This window comes from Labeo rohita, chromosome 25 (assembly GCF_022985175.1).
Source record: "Labeo rohita strain BAU-BD-2019 chromosome 25, IGBB_LRoh.1.0, whole genome shotgun sequence".
Classification (NCBI taxonomy): Eukaryota; Metazoa; Chordata; class Actinopteri; order Cypriniformes; family Cyprinidae; genus Labeo; species Labeo rohita.
The window spans coordinates 13,742,303-13,760,815 of record NC_066893.1 but is presented as its reverse complement, the minus strand read 5'-3'; the positions used below and the strand labels follow the sequence as shown (position 1 = coordinate 13,760,815).

The window sequence follows — 18,513 nt, the reverse complement described above, 5'->3', positions numbered from 1 at the left end:
CTACATCCTCAAACCCTGTCCTCACTATCACCTTCTCGTCAAATTCTTGCAGTAGACACTCGCCTGTACCCGATGAGTGACCTCTAGGACCGTCCTAGCTGCAGGATCTCAGCACAGCCCCACCAATCAAATCTGGGCAATGTCCCAAGGTGCACAATAACAGTATACATTGCGACGGACGGAAGAGGGTGGAGAGCAATGTGGACTCACGGGCAGAGATAGTACACAGACTCAACCATCCCGACACGTTTGTTCATGTGAAACGTTTGAGGACGAACGCGGATAAAAATGTCAGTGGCCGGATTGAAGAAACAGTTTCACAAAGCAAGTCAGGTAATACGAAGCATTTGTGCGACGATGCAAACAACAATTTGTTTGAGTAATAGGCGAGTCATTTCTTTGAAATGATAGCGTACTAACACTACCTGCGCTTTAAGTTGCCCATTTAAAGAGTTGTTGTACTTTTGTGACAAACTGCGTTTGTTGGCTGGGTGGATGTTGTAATGTGCGGATTCGTGAATGAACTGTTCTTTTGAATCGAATCTTTTCAATGATTCAGTTGAACCAAACCAGTCTGAACGAGTCCGGGTGGTTCTCGAGTGAACAACTCATCGATTCATTGAACCGAGAATCATATCGAAACGTTTTCAGAGATGTGAATGTGAACTAAAAAAGTTTGGTGTTGTATAAATGCAAATTATTTACGTTTTAAATGAAGTGAACTAAAAAGCTGGGACATATTTGAAATTGCAACACTCTTAAAATCATATCGTTAAAATGTTAGCGAATCACTCGATGACGCATTTACCTCACGACGTAAAGAATCGCTGAATCTGTTTATATGAGTCCGAATCTTTGAAACGATGTGTTCAAAAGAACCGATTCGCGGGCATTAATCCGACTTTTCCTCACTTCATTGCAATGTTCTCCAGATGTAGAGCAACTGCAGCCAACCGTGTGTGACCTAATATGGTGGCCCAGTTAATGATGAATTTCCAAGCTAAAAAAATACATGGCTTAGATCATGTATAAACGTTCCTGTTTAAAAAGTAAAGGTTTAAGTGTAGTGGTTCCACACTTGAATTTTGCCTCACAGCCCACCAACATGTCCTTCTCACCTTGTGTTTCTGAGTCAGTGTTGAATTACTGCAGAGGTTTGAAAGCTGAATGTGCTAATATGAAAACTAGTGAGACTAATGCACATGGGTGTTGTCTGTTTCTTGGATCCAAAGTCCACTGACTATCTGCTATTGTTTTTGTTCATATCAGATCAGTTTATTGTGGATCATAAAACCTCCTGGAATCTATAATAAAGCCTGATCACTGACTCCTGGAGGTTTTGTATTAGGGGAAGTTTTTAGGTCCCCAAGCTACCAAAGTATGTTTATTAGAAAGTTTTCCAAGGTCACATTCTTTGGATTCATTCATGGTGGTTTGAATCCTCTTAGTGTTTTGGACGCACTGGCTAAACAACTGACCTTCATAAACAGTTTGGCTTATGAACCGCAGGAAACAGATGCTCAGTCATCACAATGTGTTAAAAATGGCGAGGCTTGTGGATTTCCGGGTTTTGTTTGGGAAAAAAATGTTGTGGATTGTGTTGTAATTGGAATCAGCTGCTCTTTATTATATCATTGTGTAAGATTTCAATTAAACTAATAAATTGTGATCACTTTCTCTATTGCGCTGAATATTTGATATCCCATGAAGAAATAGTCAAATCTGAATATTTTCATAACTTCACTGAATCAAATCAACTTTCTTAACTTATTGCATACTTTTTTTTTTTTTTTTTCTTTTTGTCAAATCCACTCACCAATAAGTAATATTTTTTGGTTATCCTTGGTTATCCTCACAGTTGCTAAAGGAAAAGATCAATGGAGTTGAAGGAACAAAATTGGATGAGGAATTCCTCAACATGGAAAGGGTATAAATATCAATCTCAGCTAATATATATGTATATATATATATAATATTTTTAAATTTAATATAACATATATATATAATTTATATAATATAATATAATTTATATAAAAATATATTTTTCTATTTTATTGGTTGTTTTATTGTAGAAAACTGATATTACCCACAAACTGATTCTCGACCTTGTTCCAAAAACTATAGGATATCTTCAGCCAAACCCAGGTATTTATACATTTTAATAAAATGTATTTATTATAATATTTGTGACCCTGGCCCACAAAACCAGTCGTAAGTATCACGGGTATATTTGTAGCAATAACCAAAAATACACTGTATGGGTCAAAATTCTAAAAAAAATGTTATGCCAAAATTCATTAGGATATTACGTAAAAATCATGTTCCATTTCCTATCATAAATTTATCAAAACTTAATTTTTTAATAAGTATTATGTATTACTAAGAGCTTAATTTGAACAACTTTAAAAGCGATTTTTCCAATATTTCGATTTTTTTGCATCCTCAAATTCCAGATTTTCAAATAGTTGTATCTCGGGCCAAATATTGTCCTATTCTAACAAACCATACATCAATGGAAAGCTCATTTATTCAGATGATATATACATCTCGGTTTCAAAAAAGTGACCCTTATGACTGGTTTTGGGGTGCAGGGTCACATTTATAATATATAACATTTGTTGTAAAAGTATATTATATAAGATATATTATAAAAACATTTATTTAATAAGGTTATTTTTTGAAGGTTTAGTTAATGTGATTTTGTTGTTGTTGTTGCTAGATTTGACTGATTCTCTTTTTCTTTTTTGTTCTTCAAGCATACAGAGCAAAGCTCAGCATGCTCAACACAGTGTCCAAAATCCGTGGGCAGGTGAAGTCTGTGGGATATCCCCAGACTGAGGGCATTCTGGGAGATAGCATGCTCCGCTATGGCAATGAACTTGGAGCTGAGTCTGGTTTTGGTATGTTTAAAACAAATGAAACACAATGCGTTTGTACTGCTTTAAAAATGTCAAAATACCAGTGTTGAGTTTTGCTACTATTGTAGGATACGCTCTGCTTGAAATGGGAGAGGCGTTAAAACAAGTAGCCCAGGCAAAAGACTGCATGGATGTCCGAGTGAAGCGAACCTTCATTGATCCTCTGCAGTCCCTGCAGCACACAGAGCTGAAGGAAATTGCGGTCAGTCTGTATGCTGTAAATGGGCATGATGTTATAATTTTGATGATAAAATCAGATTTACTAAAATGCATTTAATCCACAGCATGAAATCATGTAATGTTGTGGTTGTCGGATGTTAAAGGGACAGTTCACCCAAAAATTAAAATTACCCCATGATTTACTCACCCTCAACCCCATCCTAGTTTTATATGACTTTCTTCTTTTAGACAAATACAATTATAGTTATATTACAGAATGTAATAGTTATATTACAGAATGTCCTGAATCTTATTAGTTATATTAGTTATATTACAGAATGTCCTGAATCTTCCAAGCTTTATAATGGCAATGAATGGCTGTTGAGATTTTGAAGTCCAATAAAGTGCATCCATCCATCATAAAAAGTACTCCATATGGCTCCAGGGAGTAAATAAAGGCCTTCTGAAGTGAACTGAAGTGAACTTTGGTCTCTTCACTGAGCTTCCACGTTTGTCATCGCACTTGCCTACGTCATACATCATCTGCTTAAAACGCCACTCTCACGTGAACATGCATACGACAGTTAGCGGTTGCTAGAGATTCCGGTTTATAAAGTTGCATTGATTTGCTTCAGAAGGCTTTTATTAACCCCTGAAGCCATGTGGGGCACTTTTAATGATAGATGGATAAACTTAATTAGACTTCAAAATCTCAACACCCATTTGCTGCCATTATAAAGCATTTTTTAATATAACTCTGATTGTATTTGTCTGAAAGAGAAAGTCTTCTACACCTAGGATGGCTTGAGAGTGGGTAAATCATGGGACCGTTTTCATTTTTAGGTGAACTATGTATTCTGAGCATTTAAAGTGAAAACACCATGTATTTTTGTTGTAAGTTTAGACATAAACAGCTTTTCTTCTTTTTCTGGTTATCAGTATCATCTGAAAAAACTTGAAGGTCGCCGTCTAGATTTTGATTACAAGAAAAGGCGAAAAGGAAAGATTGCAGACTCTGAAATTAAGAAAGCATTTGAAAAGTTTGAAGAATCCAAAGAGCTGGCTGAGAGAAGCATGTTTAATCTCCTAGAGAGAGATGTAAGTTAGTGTATATATTTATATAATTTATTATTTGTTTTTGCGAAGGTTGAGGTCAAATGTTTACATACACCTTGCAGAATCTGCAAAATGGTCATTATTTTATCGATGTATTAAGAGCCCGAGGGTGAAAACTTTTTGAATTTGAAGATCAGGGTAAATTTAACTTATTTTGTCTTCTGGGAAACATGCAAGTATCTTATGTAGCTAGCTTAAGGGCAGTACTAAATGAAAAAAAGTATATGATATTTAGGCAAAATAAGAAAAATGCACACATCTTCATTCTGTTCAAAAGTTTTCACCCCCGGCTCTTAATGAGTCGTGTTTCCTTCTGGAGCATCAGTGAGTGTTTGAACCTTCTGTAATAGTTGCATATGAGTCCCTCAGTTGTCCTCAGTGTGAAAAGAAGGATCTCAAAATCATACAGTCATTGTTTGAAAGGGTTCAAATACACAAAAATACTGAAAAAACAAAGAATTTGTGGGACCTGAAGGATTTTTCTGAAGAACAGCAGGCAGTTTAACTGTTCAGGACAAACAAAGGACTCATGAACAACTATCACTAAACAAACAAACACAGCTGTGGATCATTCAGGTAACAACACAGTATTAAGAATCAAGCATGTGAATCAAGCACTATTATTTTCTCTTGTGGACTTGTGTGAAATATGTTATTCAGGTCAGCACTAAATAAAAAACAACTAACATTTTGCAGATTCTGCAAGGTGTATGTAAACTCTAGATCTCAACTGTATATACATTTTCCAGACATAAATTGTGTGATTATTTGACATTTTTTATTTTAGGTACAACGGACACAGCACCTCTCAGGGCTTTTAGAAGCAGTAATGGACTACCACCGCCAGTCATACCAGATTCTAGAAAATCTTAGGAGTAGTTTGCAGACCAGGTCAGAATCATGATTTCTGCTGTATGCATTTCCTATACTTACCTTGGTTTCATTTAATGTGTCTGCCTATTTTTCCCTTTATATAGGATAACAGACGCAAGCAATCGACCCAAAAGGGAATTTGCATCGAAATCAGTTGCGAGCACAGCGTGCTACACGGATATTTATGGATTTTCCACATGCTCATCCGGTCAGTCATCAGGTGTGATATTAGGTCGCTCGATTACATTACTGTTTACGAAGAGTTTCTGAATTGTCTGCTAGCTGAAATACTGTATTATGTACCACAGATACTGAGATTACTGAAGCATTAAGTGAAAAATGTAAGTCATTTTAAGCATGATACACAAACTCTCAGCTATTTTATCAGGTAGCTAGAAGTACCCAAGCTTGCTTTGCTACTAATGTCTTCATCTAAAATCATTCTTTACCAGATGCACCGGTTGTGGTTCACCCTCCTGACAAAGTCACCATTAAAGATCAAAAAACAGACAAACGGACCAGCAACAGTGAGTTTTATTTTAAGAAATTCTGCAAGGATGTATTGCGTTGATCAAGTGACAGTAAAGAATTTTCTTTCTTTTAAATTTATTTAAAGAGACAGTTCACCCAAAAATGAAAATTCTGTCATTAATTACTCACCCTCATGTCGTTCCAAACCCGTAAGACCTTCGTTCATCTTCAGAACACAAATTAAGATATTTTTTATTAAAATCCGAGAGCTTTCTGTCCCTGCATAGACAGCAACACAACTGACATGTTCAAGGCCCAGAAAGGTAATAAGGACGTTAAAATAGTCCATGTGACATCAGTGGTTCAACCCTAATTTTATGATACTACGAGAAAAAAATTTGTGCGCAAAGAAACAAAAATAACGACTTTATTCAGCAATTCTTTCTCTTCTGTGTCAGTCTTTGACACGCGTTCACAAGAGTACCATGACATGTCTTTTTTTTCATAAAGTGACCTTAACCCTGGGAAGGAAGCTCTATAAATAACTTTCTTCTTGTGTCGTAGATGATAGCAGCCCCCCCCTTGGATCAGCCTTGTTGTCAGGCGCTTTACAGTTTCCAGTCAGAAAACCAGGGTGAGCTGGGTTTTAAGGAGGGCGACATCATCATTCTGACCAGCCAGATCGACGAGAACTGGTATGAGGGTATGATCAGAGGGGAGGCTGGCTTATTTCCCATGAACTACGTCAAAGTCCTTGTACCTCTGCCACAGTGACGGCGGGAAGGCGCTACAGCTGGACAACATGAACTGTGCCAGTTTTTGGAGATTCAGAAACTCTGATTATTTGATAAACATTAATATGTGAAGCACTTCTGAGCCTTTGCTGTATATTTATCTATATTATCACTATGCAAAGTCATGTACCCTGCCTTGTATTCCTTATCTGATTTTTTTTTTTTTATAAATCTTAAAATGTTAAATAAATATGCTGCTATATTAAAGTTTATGTTATATGTGCACTATGAATGTACACGTTTTTAAATAACACTTGTAATGTTTTTTTTTAAAGACGTCTCTTCTGCAGAAATATAATGTTTTCTATTTGAATGTGTTTCTGTGATTTCAAAGCTAAATTTTTAGCATCATTACTTCAGTCACATGATCCTTCAGAAATCATTCTAATATTCTGATTTGCTGCTCAAGAAACATTTATTATTATTATTTATTATTACGTTGGAAACAGCTGAGTAGATTTTTTTTTTTTCTTGGATGAATAGAAAGTTCAGAAAAACAGCATTTATCTGAAATAGAAATCTTTTGTAACATTATAAATCTTTATTATAACTTTTGATTTAAAACATCCTTGCTGAATAAAAGTATTAATTTCTGTAATTTATTTCCCAGAAACAAACAAACAAACAAACAAAAAACTATGATGCTGAAAATTAAGCTTTGATCAAAGGAATAAATTACATTTTTAAAATATATTTAAATAGAAAAAAGTTATTTTAAATAATAAAAATATTTCAAAATGTTACTGTTTTTGCTGTACTTTGGATCAAATAAATGCAGGCCTGGTGAGCAGAAGAGACTTCCTTAAAAAACATTAAAAATCTTACTGTTCAAAAACTTTTGACTGGTAGTGTATATGATCATTTTAATGCAATATGGCCATAGACTGATTAGTTTATATTTCTCTCATTTTTAAAGCACTCATTAAACATCACATTACTTCTCAGGAGTGATGTTATTTTGTTCTTTGTTCTTAAATAAATAACAATAAGCACTTCTAGCCAGCGCTCCTTTGGTTTTATTGCAAAATAGCTTCTGTTTGCGTGAATTTAACAGCACTGCTTATCTCAGGCGTCTATTAATCCAAACTTTGACACATAAACGCAATTATAATTTCATAATATTATAATATAATTTTTAATACTTAGGGACTTTTCTAGTATTACCAAAGAGTATAGAAGTACTTCTATACTCTTTGGTATTACCCCCTTTCCACTCCGTCGTAGCTGTAATTTCGAAACGTTTCCTGTTTTTGAGCCCAGCGGCGCGCCGTAGTGGCGGTTCCTCAACGGAGCCACGGATGTTCAAACTTTATTGATATGACAAAGTTTTACTTTCAAATAAAAGGACTCGTTTATTCAACCACCGTGGATGTATTGTAAACTTTTTACCAGCATACCCTTCAGTTTCCCCGTACTTTTATAGTCTAAACCAAGGGTAAGTAGCTAGCTGTTGCTGCTAATCAGCTGATGAATGCAGAAACTATTAGCATAACATCACGAACAACAACAAATACGTGCGAGTTGAAGAGTAAAAGACTTTTAAAGAGCGTTACGGATTTATTCCACATGTTTATGATCAGAGTTGTCGATTAAAAGCGCGTTTATGTAACAGAATATGAGTATGTTATAACTTAAAAAAAGACTGCATGAACTAGCTAACGTTACATTGGTTGTTAGCTAACTTGGTCGAATATTTTAAGCGTCTTAAAGGTAAAATTAAGACTCTAAATAATAATTAAGACTACGAATAACAACATGTAAAATAAATTGGTGGCTATACGAAATGTTTAATTATTCGCAAATCTCAAAAGTGATATAAAAATGCTTTAAAATGCAATATTATGTGATTATATGTAGCTGTTATTCCTGTGTGGTCATTCAGGATTCTTGTCAATAGTGCTCGCTTGACAGCTGTCCATCTTTTGTCTCCTGGCAGCCGTTGCTATGGAGGACGTGACGCGGCTGGTGTCGTCAGGTGACTGCCTGAAGATTTGGGACTCGACCTCTATGACTGTGGTGGAGCAGTTCAACCCTCACAGTGCCACACATCCAGTGGCTCAAGTGTGCTGGAGCAGCAGCAGTATCCTCTATCACTGTCAAATCACTTGAAAGCATTTCTAAAGATGAGTTGAACAAGTGCATACTTATTAATTATAGAGCATGTAGTTGATTTACCTTGACAGTGTTCAGACCAGTACCTGGTCAGTGCCAGCAGTATAGGGGACAAGCTGGTGGTGTCCAGTCTAAAGTCGTCCCCGGTTCCTGTGATGGAGCTGGGTGAAGGGGTGAGCTGAGGACCTTGTATTTTCTGTCTTATCAAAATATGTCTTGGTTATTATGTGTGTCTCATAGTGGCCTTTTGTTTTAGAAAAAGCAAACTCGTGTCAGTCTGAACTCCACGTCACAGTTCCTGGTCAGCGGAGGACTGGATAACACGGTTAATATCTGGGACCTAAAGACTAAAAGGTTGCACCGAAGCCTTAAGGTATCACGTGGTTACGAACATATTTTAAGCAAGTTTTAAAGGACAATCGGTGGGAGGTTTAGATCATTTACAAAACAGACATCTACATCCCTTTCTGTTTTCTCGTTCTGTATAGGACCACAAGGAGGAAGTGACGTGCGTGTCTTTTAATGGAGGTGATAGCTACATAGCATCTGGCTCCACTAGTGGAGATATCATTCTTCACAGTATCACGACCAACCTGTCCAGCAAACCCTTTGGCCATGGGCCAAATGTGGTGAGTTTGACATTTTTATCCATAGAAAATAAAGCAAGCGAACTGTTGCCCACAGTTCAGTTTTTGAATATATTTTTAATTTAAAATGGTTTTGATATAAATTGAATTTAAAATGTGATTATTAGTTTAGCTATGCTTGTTTGTAGGGCTGCACAATTTGGCTAAAATGTTTGCAATTATATATGAATATAAAGCTATTTGAAAAAAAAAATATGAATACTTTTTATTATTATTATAGTTGTGATTATTATTATTATTATTAATTATTATGATTATTATTAGTAGTAGTAGTACTTAATAAAGCATTAGACAAAATAAGAAATTGTTCTGAAATATTTTACTGCAAAATAAAGAATTTAAGTATTATGTTAAGGGAAAATATAATTTTATTTTACAGAAAAACTATAATCACAATAGTAACGTTAATGCATATATAGATATAAAAATTATAAAAAGTTACTCTAAATTATTTTTATTGTTATTATAGTTATAATTGTTGTGATTATTATTAAAAGAGAATTATTATAAGAAATTGTATTGTAATATTTCATTGTAGTATTACAGTAGTAATGTTAATGCATCTATCAAAAAAAAAAAAAAAAAATATAAAAATATATATATATAAAAAAAATTATTAATTATTTTTACTATTATAGTAAATTGTTGTGATTATTCATAATTATTCTGATTATTATTATTACTGAATAAAACATTAAACAAAATAAGAAACTGTATTGTAATATTTCACTGTAAAATACAGAAATTAGGTATTAAATTAAGCGAAATATAATAATATTTTTATTTTACAGAAAAACTAAAATTACAATAGTAATGTTAATGCGTATATTAATATAAAAGCTACTAAGATTTTATAAATTTGTATTATTATTATAGTCAGTTGTTGTGATTATCAATATATATTATTATTACTGAGTAAAACAAACAGAATAAGAAATTGTAATATTTCACTGTAAAATCAAGAATTTAATTAATAAATTAAGTAAAAATATAAGAATAATTTTACAGAAAAACTGTAACATTACAATAATGTTAATGCATATATTAATATAAAAACTATTTAATTTTTTTTAAAATAAAAATTGCAATTTCAAATGTGATTATTACTGGTTAGCTGTGTTTGTTTGTAGGGCTGCACAATTTGGCTAAATATTTTTTTTGGCTAAACAATTTAAAAGTTATTATACATTATTTTATTATTATAGTTATACGTGTTGTGATTATTATTATTATTATTAATAATAATAATAATTATTATGATTATTATTACTAAACAAAAAATTAAACAAAATAAGAAATTGTATTGTAGTATTTTACTAAAATTGCAATAGTATTGTTAATGCTCTCTTAATTTCTTCATTTTGTTTTGATGAAAAACTTAAGGGAGACCTCAAAGCTTCTCATTTGTTGACAACAGCTGGTTTATAAGCTGTTCTTATTTGAAGTTTGAAACATGGTTCGCTCATGTAATATTTCCAAATGCACATTTTTATCGGCTCAACTCTCATCACATGCAGAGAAGAGTCCATGTGAAGCAGCATTTACTGTGAAATGAGCTGCTGAGAGATGCTGAAAATGCTGGATCATGAGCATGTTTGATTGTAAATGAACAGTGCAGTGCACATTTCATTCTGAAATGTACTTTGCACCTATTTATTTATTTAAATAGCAGCCTTTGCTAGTTGATAATAGCACTAAAACATTGTTTTATTATAAATCGTACAATATAATATGTGATGTGATCTCTCTGCAGCCCATCCATGATCTGAGGTACTCGCTGGTGAAGAGGTCTCTGCTGGGTACGGTATCTGACAGTGGCTCTGTGGCACTCTGGGATGCTAACACTCAAAAGGAGCTGCACTTGTTCGAGGGGGCGCACAAAGCCCCGTGTTCAGGGTTGGCCTTCTCACCAGCCAATGATTTGCTCTTCATCACTGTGGGGCTTGATAAGAAGATCGTCTGCTATGACACCTCCAGCAAAATGTAAGAGAAAACATCATATTTAATATGCAGTTTGGACACTGGAGATTTGTTAATCAGTTTAATGTATGTGCTTGTCCCCACAGGGTGTTTCGTAATAAGCAGGTGGAGTCTCCACTCACAGCCATTGATTTCACTCCAGATGGGGCTGGACTGGTTGTGGGCTCAACGCAGGGCAGAATTTATCTGTATGATTTGAGAAACCTCAGTGCGCCGATCAAAATCACCACAGCTCACAAGACGTCGGTGACCTGCATTCGTTTCCAGAACTCCACTTCCAAGTTAAAGGTACAGCTGTGTCAGTCATAAACACATTTCTACAGAAACACCCTTGCTTTCATGTGAGGTAGTGTTTTGTTTTGATTTTTTTGAACCGACTCTGTCATTCGAAATGTGGGGACAAAAATATCATGCAAACATTTGTTTGTTTACAATTTTTTTGTAACTTCTGATGTAGCTTAGAAATTCTGCAAGTTGTTCAGATTGAGAATATACTTTATTTGATTAAAGCATGTAAAGCATGCTTTTTATATGAAATTAGAAATGTCATTTTATAAGTTTTAATTAATTACATTTTAAATTGTATTACTTTCTTAAATTTTAAGTGATAAAGACATTTTATAATGTTACAAAAGATTTCTGTTTCAGATAAATGCTGTTCTTCTGAACGTTCTATTCATCAAAGAAACCTGAAAAAATTCTACTAAGCTGTTTTTAACTTAATAATAATTAATAAATGTTTTTAAGCAGTAAATCAGAATATTAGAATGATTTCTAAAGGATCATGTGACTGGAGTAATGGTGCTAAAAATTCAGCTTTGAAATCACAGGAATAAATTAGATTTTAAAATATATTCAAATAGAAAGCAGTTATTTGAAATAGTAAAAAAAAATCAAAATTGAACTCTTTTTGCTGTAATTTGTATAAAAGAAATGCGGGTTTGGCGAGCAGAAGAGACTTCCTTAAAAAAAAACATTAAAAATCTTACTGTTCATAAACTTTTGACTAGTGGTGTATGTATATATGTATCAATTAATTTTAATTACTTTAATTAATTTATTTTTAAGTTTTTGTAATACCAGATATAGTTTAAAAATATATTCTAGGAATAGTTATTTATTCAAATATTAATTATTCATACGCGCAGTGCATTTTCAATTTTATTTAATTTAACTTTGAATTAATTTAATGTAGTACTTTACTTAATGTAATATTATTACTTAATTTTTAAATATTTGATCTTATTTTAATATTAATCTTATTTTTAATAATTTAATATTTTTATTTAACTTACTAATTTTTTTTGTAATAGCTGATATAGTTTTAAAAATAGGTTCTTGGAATAATTAATTATTTAAATTATGATTAAAGATGCAGTGACAGGCATTTTATATGAAATTAATTCATATTGAATTAATAATTTATATTGAATTAATTTACTTAATTTTATGTATTATGATTTTCTGATTTAATTAATTTTATTAGTAATAGTAGTAGTAGTAGTAGTAGTAGTTTTAATAAATAATAATAATAATAATAATAATTATTATTATTATTATCATTATATATATATATATTTTTTTTTTTACAATTTTCATAACATCTGATGATTTAAAAAAAAATAGTTGCCCCTACATTCTACCATTCAAGATTGTTGAAACTGACTCTGATTATAGTTGATATTAAAATCAGCACTGTTTCCGCAGTCCACTAAATCATCCAGCAAGTCTTCTCAGTCGAATAAGAGGATCTCAGTAAAACTGGGAGGTCAGCAGACGGGACCTTCTACTCCAACATCCACAGTCCCACCCAGTGTGCCTGGCTCTGAATTTCCTGGTGATGGACAAGCCCAAGTCACAGGTCAACCTTCCTTTTTATGTCTATAGAAGGTTTTATTCCTTATTCAGTCACATTTGGCTAGCTCAGTAAGCATTTAAAGCCCTGTTCATAGCTTTTGTAATGATTTTATAGGTACTGAGTGTTTTGCTTTTGTAGGCACTGCTGGTGAGGTGTTCTCCAGAGAGGCAGAGGGTCAGCACAGCCAAGATCAGCTGCCAAGTGTGGAAAAATTTAGCAGCATTGGTCGGAACAGCCTAAACCTAGATATTTTCTCCCCTCTTAATGATGGTAAAATCAGTTGCATCTTTTGCATTTTTAATCAGTGTATTGTCTTTGTTTTTGTTTTTAAATCTTCATCTGTGTTCTCATTTAATGGTTCCTTTCTTGGCTATCCCTCCTCTCTACAGGTTTCAAAACACATGGTTTTGCTGATACTCCAACTTCAAGAAATGGTAAGTGCTTTTTATTGCGTTCATTCATAAATGGCCGAGATTATTACTGTTGCATATTAATTACATGGCTAAACTTTTGATTTTGCATTTCTCTCATGTTTTAGGGGGCAGTACAGATGTGTTCTCAAGGGAAGGGGAAGGCCAGCACAGCACAGATCGCTTCAGAGTCGGCAGAAACAGCTTGGACATCTTTTCACCTGTACGAGATGGTGAGGCAACTTTTCCAACTAGTCTTTCACAGCTTTGCCCTCTACATTTACTATATGTACACTACTCATCCAACGTTTGTAGGATTTTTTAATGTTTTTGAAGTCTCTTATGCTCACCAAGGCTGCATTTATTAGCTCAAAAATACAGTAATATTCCTAAATATTATTAAATTTTTTTCATATATTTAAAATTAATTTATTCCTGTGATGCAAAGCTAATTTTTCAGCATCTTTACTCCATCATTCTAATATGCTGATTTGCTGTTCAAAAAACATATCTTATTATCATTGTTGAAAACAGTTGTGCTGCTTAATACTTTTGTGGAAATCATATTTTTTTCTCTGATTCAACTTTTTGTCACTTGACACTTGATAAATTTAATATATGTATATATATGAAACTGTTTTTTATTTGAATATATTTTAAAATGTAATTTATTCCTGTTTTTTTTTTTTTTTTTTTTTTTTTTTTTTTAAGTAATGTTTTTTACATTATTACTCCAGTGACATGATCATTTTAATATGCTGATTTGCTGTTCAAGAAACATTTATTATTTTTATTATTATTATCATTATCATCAATATTTAAAACAGTTGAGTACATTTTTCAGGATAATTTGACGAATAGAAATAATAGAATATCTGAAATAAAAAGCTTTTGTAACATTATATAAAAAGATTTGAGTCAGTATTTTTTTAAGGGAAAGGAATTATAGAAATGATTTAGCAAGGATGCTTTAAATTGATCAAAAGTGATGATAAAGACATGTATAATGTTACAGATGATTTCTATTTGAGATAAATGCTGTTCTCCTGAACTTTCTATTCATCAAAGAAACCTGAAAAAAATTGTACTCAGCTTTTTTCAACATCATATTAATAAATGTTTCTTGAACAGCAAATCTGCTTATTAGAATGATTTCTGAAGGATCATGTGACTGGAGTAATGATGCTAAAAATGTAGCTCTGATCACAGGAATAAATTACAGTTATTCAAATAGAAACCAGTTATTTTAATTAGTTAAATTATTTCACAATATTACTGCTTTTGCAGTATTTTAGATCAAATAAATGCAGCATGGTGAGCACAAGGCTTCTTTAAAAAAAATAAATACAAACTCTTACTGTTCAAAGACTTTTGACTAGTAGTGTATATACATTACTAATTGTTTAATAATTATCTTTTTAGATTATAAAGGGCACAGACTGAGTGACGTATCAAGTGGAAAGAAAGGCAAGTTTGTACAAACTACATTTTAATCAACAGCAATGTGCATAATAACAACAACAACAAAACGGCATGCTTTCATTTACTTTTACCAACATTACCACTTCCTGTGTTACTAGACTTTGAATACCTACCTCATTTCCCTGGTGGGTCGTCCCAGAGGAAGACTCCATTGGGCACTCCAGGCAGTCGCTGCTACAGTCCATCTGTGGTTCAGACTCCTCCACCAATCAAAGAGGAGGATCCCATCACTACCCCACCGCAACAGACTGATGTACAAAACGGCAACAAGGTCCAACTTGTTTTGTTTATCATCCAACACATTTTTGTATTCATAAACTCAAGTTTTTTTATCTGGATTATTATTAGGTGGAGAAGAATAACGGCCCCCGGCAGGAGTACGACGTCATAACCACGCCCCCTGCTGCTCAGAGCACACGCGTTCAGTCCGTGCAGCCGTTCAACACCCCTGAGCCCAGTCAGAGGAGAGATCTGCCCACCCAGCTCATTTATGATTCACCCGTCAGCGGAGCTCCTCCTGCTGCTGCACCAGGTATGTTTGAATGGGTGACAGTTAGATTACAAGTCACTTTAATGGGACACAGTGAGTTACAGATGTTTTGATCTAAAGCACCAGCTCCAGCGGCAGCAGTCGAATCTGGAGCCGAGGGCCGTGGAGCTCCGCTCACCTCCGTTCAGATGAACTTTGTCCGTAATATGATCCATGAGGCACTGGAGGACTTCAGGTGAGTTAACACGAATTTCTTAAGAGTAGTCTAGGAATCACTGATTTAAATTTGAAGTGGCTGTTTTCTAATTGGATATATTTTAAAATGTAATTTATTCCTGTGATGCAAAGCTGAATTTCTAGCATCATTACTCCAGTCTTCAGTGTCACGTGATGCTTCAGGAATCATTCTAATATGCTGATTTGATGTTCAAGAAGTATTTCGTATTATTATCAAAGTTGAAAACACTTGTGCTGCTTAATATTTTTGTACAAACAATGCTACATTTTTTCTTAATTCTTTAATAAACAGAAAGTTCAAAAGAACAGCAGTTATTTGAAATCAAAATCTTTTGTGAGATAAATCTCTTTGTCACTTTTGAACAATTTAATGCTTCCTTACTGAGTATAAATAAATAAATAAATAAATAAATACTGACACAAAACTAAGTCTCTTCTAACTAAGGCTGCATTTATTTGATCATAAATACAGAAAAAAGCATTAATAATATGAAATATTATTACAGTTTAAAATAACTATTTTCTGTTTTGATATACCTTTTATACCTTTTACCTTTTATATAACTTTTTATTCCTTAAAGAATCCTGAAAAAAGTACTACCAATTCCAAAAAAAAAAAAAGTAATTTATTATATTGTATTGATTTCTTAAGGATCATGTAACACTGAAGACTCAAGTAATGATGCTGAAAATTCAGCCTTGCATTACAGGTAAAAATGTGTATTTTAAAATACAAAAGTTGAAAATTGTTGTATTAAATGGCAATATTTCACTATATTGCTGTTTTTTTCTGTATTTGTGATCAAATAAATGCAGCCTTGATGAGCACAAGAAACGTTTTAATTTTTTTTATCTTACTGATCCCAAACTTTTCAACGGCAGTGTACTTCAAGGTTATTATAGTTAACTTTAAAAAAAAAAAATAAAAAGCTACTGTATTTCAAACATTTCTTATTTTTTATTTACTTTAACTTGAATTAAAACACCTAAAACTGAAATTTAAAAAAGTAAATAATTTGTAGACCAAAAAGTGGTGAAATCACAATAAAATTAAAACTTTAACAAAATAAAGAGTTTTAAAAATTGTAAATTAAAAAAAAAAAAAAAAAAAGTGTATATTAATGTTTTTGGATTTTTTTGGATTTTTTAATGTTTTTTAAGCAAGTGTCTTCTGCTCACCAAGCCTGCATTTATTTGATTCAAAGTACAGCATAAACAGTAACATTTTGAAATATTTTTACTATTTAAAATAACTGTATTTGAATATATTTTAAAATTAGTGCAATTATTGCACGATTAATCGCTTTCAAAATAAAAGTTTTTGTTTACATATAAATACACACACATGCATGTATATATTAGAAATATAAGAAAATGTTGTGTATATAAATAAAAAATATATATAAATATCACTTATATGAATATAAATATATACATGGAAATACACGTAAAAATATTTTCAATATATATATACTGTATGTTTGTGTATTTATATATACATAATAAATATACACAGTATACACATATATATTATGTAAACAAAAACATTTATTTTGGATGCGCTTAATCCAAATGAATCGTTTGACAGCACTATTTAAAATGTAATTTATTCCTGTGATTTCAAAGGTGAATTTTTAGCATCACTACTGCAGTCACATGATCTTTCAGATATTATTATAATATTCTGATTTGCTTCTCAAAAAAACATTATTATTATTATTTTGAAAACAGCTGAGTCATTTTTTTCAGGTTTCTTTGATGAATAAAAAATTCAGAAGAACAGCATTTCTTTGAAAAAGGGTTCTTCAGTAACTTTATAAATGTCTTTATAATCACTTTTGATCAATTTAAAGCATCCTTGCTGAATAAACGTATTAATTTCTATAATTTCTTATCTCATTACAGTGATTAAGTCATCAATGACTGTTTTTGTTGTTTTCTCAGAGATACGTGTCATAGAGACATTATTAACCTACAGGTGGAGATGGTTCGGCAGTTCTATATTCAGCTGGTATGTTTGTTTCTTTTAGAGACCAAAACCATAATTAATTAACCAAAAAAAAGTACAAATAATTGTCACACCCCCTTAAATCATGCCACTCATCATTTCCAGAATGAAATCCACGGTCTGATCGAGAAGTACTCCGTGAACGACTCGCTAATCGAAGAGATAGAAAGACTGAGAGAGGAAAACAAACGACTACGAGCCAATTATTAAAGACATCCACAGACACCCGTCTCCCGTTGCGTCAGTCCGATAAATACTGACCGGAATCAGAGAGGACAGAGAGAAGCTCACGGTTCTACTAGTGCCTTCACTCTGCAGACCACCGCTCACAGTCTGCATCTCCATTTGTCATATTGGCACACTTTTGTATTTGTTTCAGGATATAAAGAGTGTTTTTGTAAGATTTTTATGCCTTAAAATCAAATAGCAAAGAAGACAACACACTTTGTTTTTCTCCAAGGCGTGTTTTGTATATCCTAAGTAGTTTACAGAAAGAAACGCATGTATTGGCACGTAGGATGTGAAAAGCGTGAATGTTTTATAGAGTGAAAAAGCATCTCAGTGTGAATTTTGCCACTATGGATTGTGCTCCTTCATAAAAGTTGTCCAGATTATTTTTGCAAACCACATGCCAAAAATGAAAGGACACTCATGTTGTGTAAAAATAGGTAGATTTATGTATTTTGCAGCTTTGAGAGGTGTGCGCTGGAGATTATTTGAATGCTTCAATACAAGACATTTAGAATCAGTTTCACATTCTTGGCAGCACATTTGGCAAGAAAAAGCAAATGACTAACTCAAAAACCATTATCTTTACACTGTGCTCCTCATCCGCATTTCTAAGGTGTCTTCCTGTGGACTGGCCTAAATAAATTATTTCTGCATTCCTGTGTTTCGTTTTCTTTGTTTTACCACAAGCAGGGCATAAGATATTTGCGTATGGTTTTTTTTTTTACCT

At 32.9% G+C, this 18,513-nt stretch overlaps 2 protein-coding genes across 4 annotated transcripts; both read left to right on the top strand.

The window, feature by feature from the left end:
- Positions 1-65: 65 nt before the first annotated feature.
- On the top strand, positions 66-7,296 carry sh3gl3b (SH3-domain GRB2-like 3b). Of its 3 annotated transcripts, none has more exons than XM_051099974.1 (11): positions 70-333; positions 1,859-1,927; positions 2,073-2,145; positions 2,757-2,900; positions 2,987-3,120; positions 4,017-4,175; positions 4,981-5,084; positions 5,171-5,274; positions 5,375-5,407; positions 5,519-5,593; positions 6,102-7,295. In XM_051099974.1, the coding sequence occupies exons 1-11, from the start codon at positions 289-291 to the stop codon at positions 6,173-6,175; spliced, it is 1,014 nt and encodes a 337-aa protein (XP_050955931.1). In that variant the 5' UTR covers positions 70-288; the 3' UTR covers positions 6,176-7,295. The 3 variants fall into 3 exon arrangements, with proteins under 3 accessions (XP_050955932.1, XP_050955931.1, XP_050955930.1); XM_051099973.1 differs by having other exon boundaries at positions 5,171-5,286; XM_051099975.1 differs by lacking the exon at positions 5,519-5,593 and having other exon boundaries at positions 66-333; positions 6,109-7,296.
- A 275-nt stretch (positions 7,297-7,571) lies between these two features.
- On the top strand, positions 7,572-18,439 carry nedd1 (NEDD1 gamma-tubulin ring complex targeting factor). The gene is made up of 17 exons (XM_051099972.1): positions 7,572-7,766; positions 8,268-8,411; positions 8,522-8,616; positions 8,700-8,816; positions 8,932-9,072; positions 10,844-11,073; positions 11,157-11,358; positions 12,778-12,931; positions 13,067-13,198; positions 13,318-13,362; positions 13,467-13,571; positions 14,761-14,805; positions 14,919-15,091; positions 15,169-15,352; positions 15,431-15,545; positions 17,492-17,558; positions 17,661-18,439. Exons 2-17 carry the CDS (start codon positions 8,276-8,278, stop codon positions 17,763-17,765), a joined length of 2,046 nt encoding a protein of 681 aa, XP_050955929.1. The 5' UTR covers positions 7,572-7,766; positions 8,268-8,275; the 3' UTR covers positions 17,766-18,439.
- The last annotated feature ends 74 nt before the right edge of the window (positions 18,440-18,513 follow it).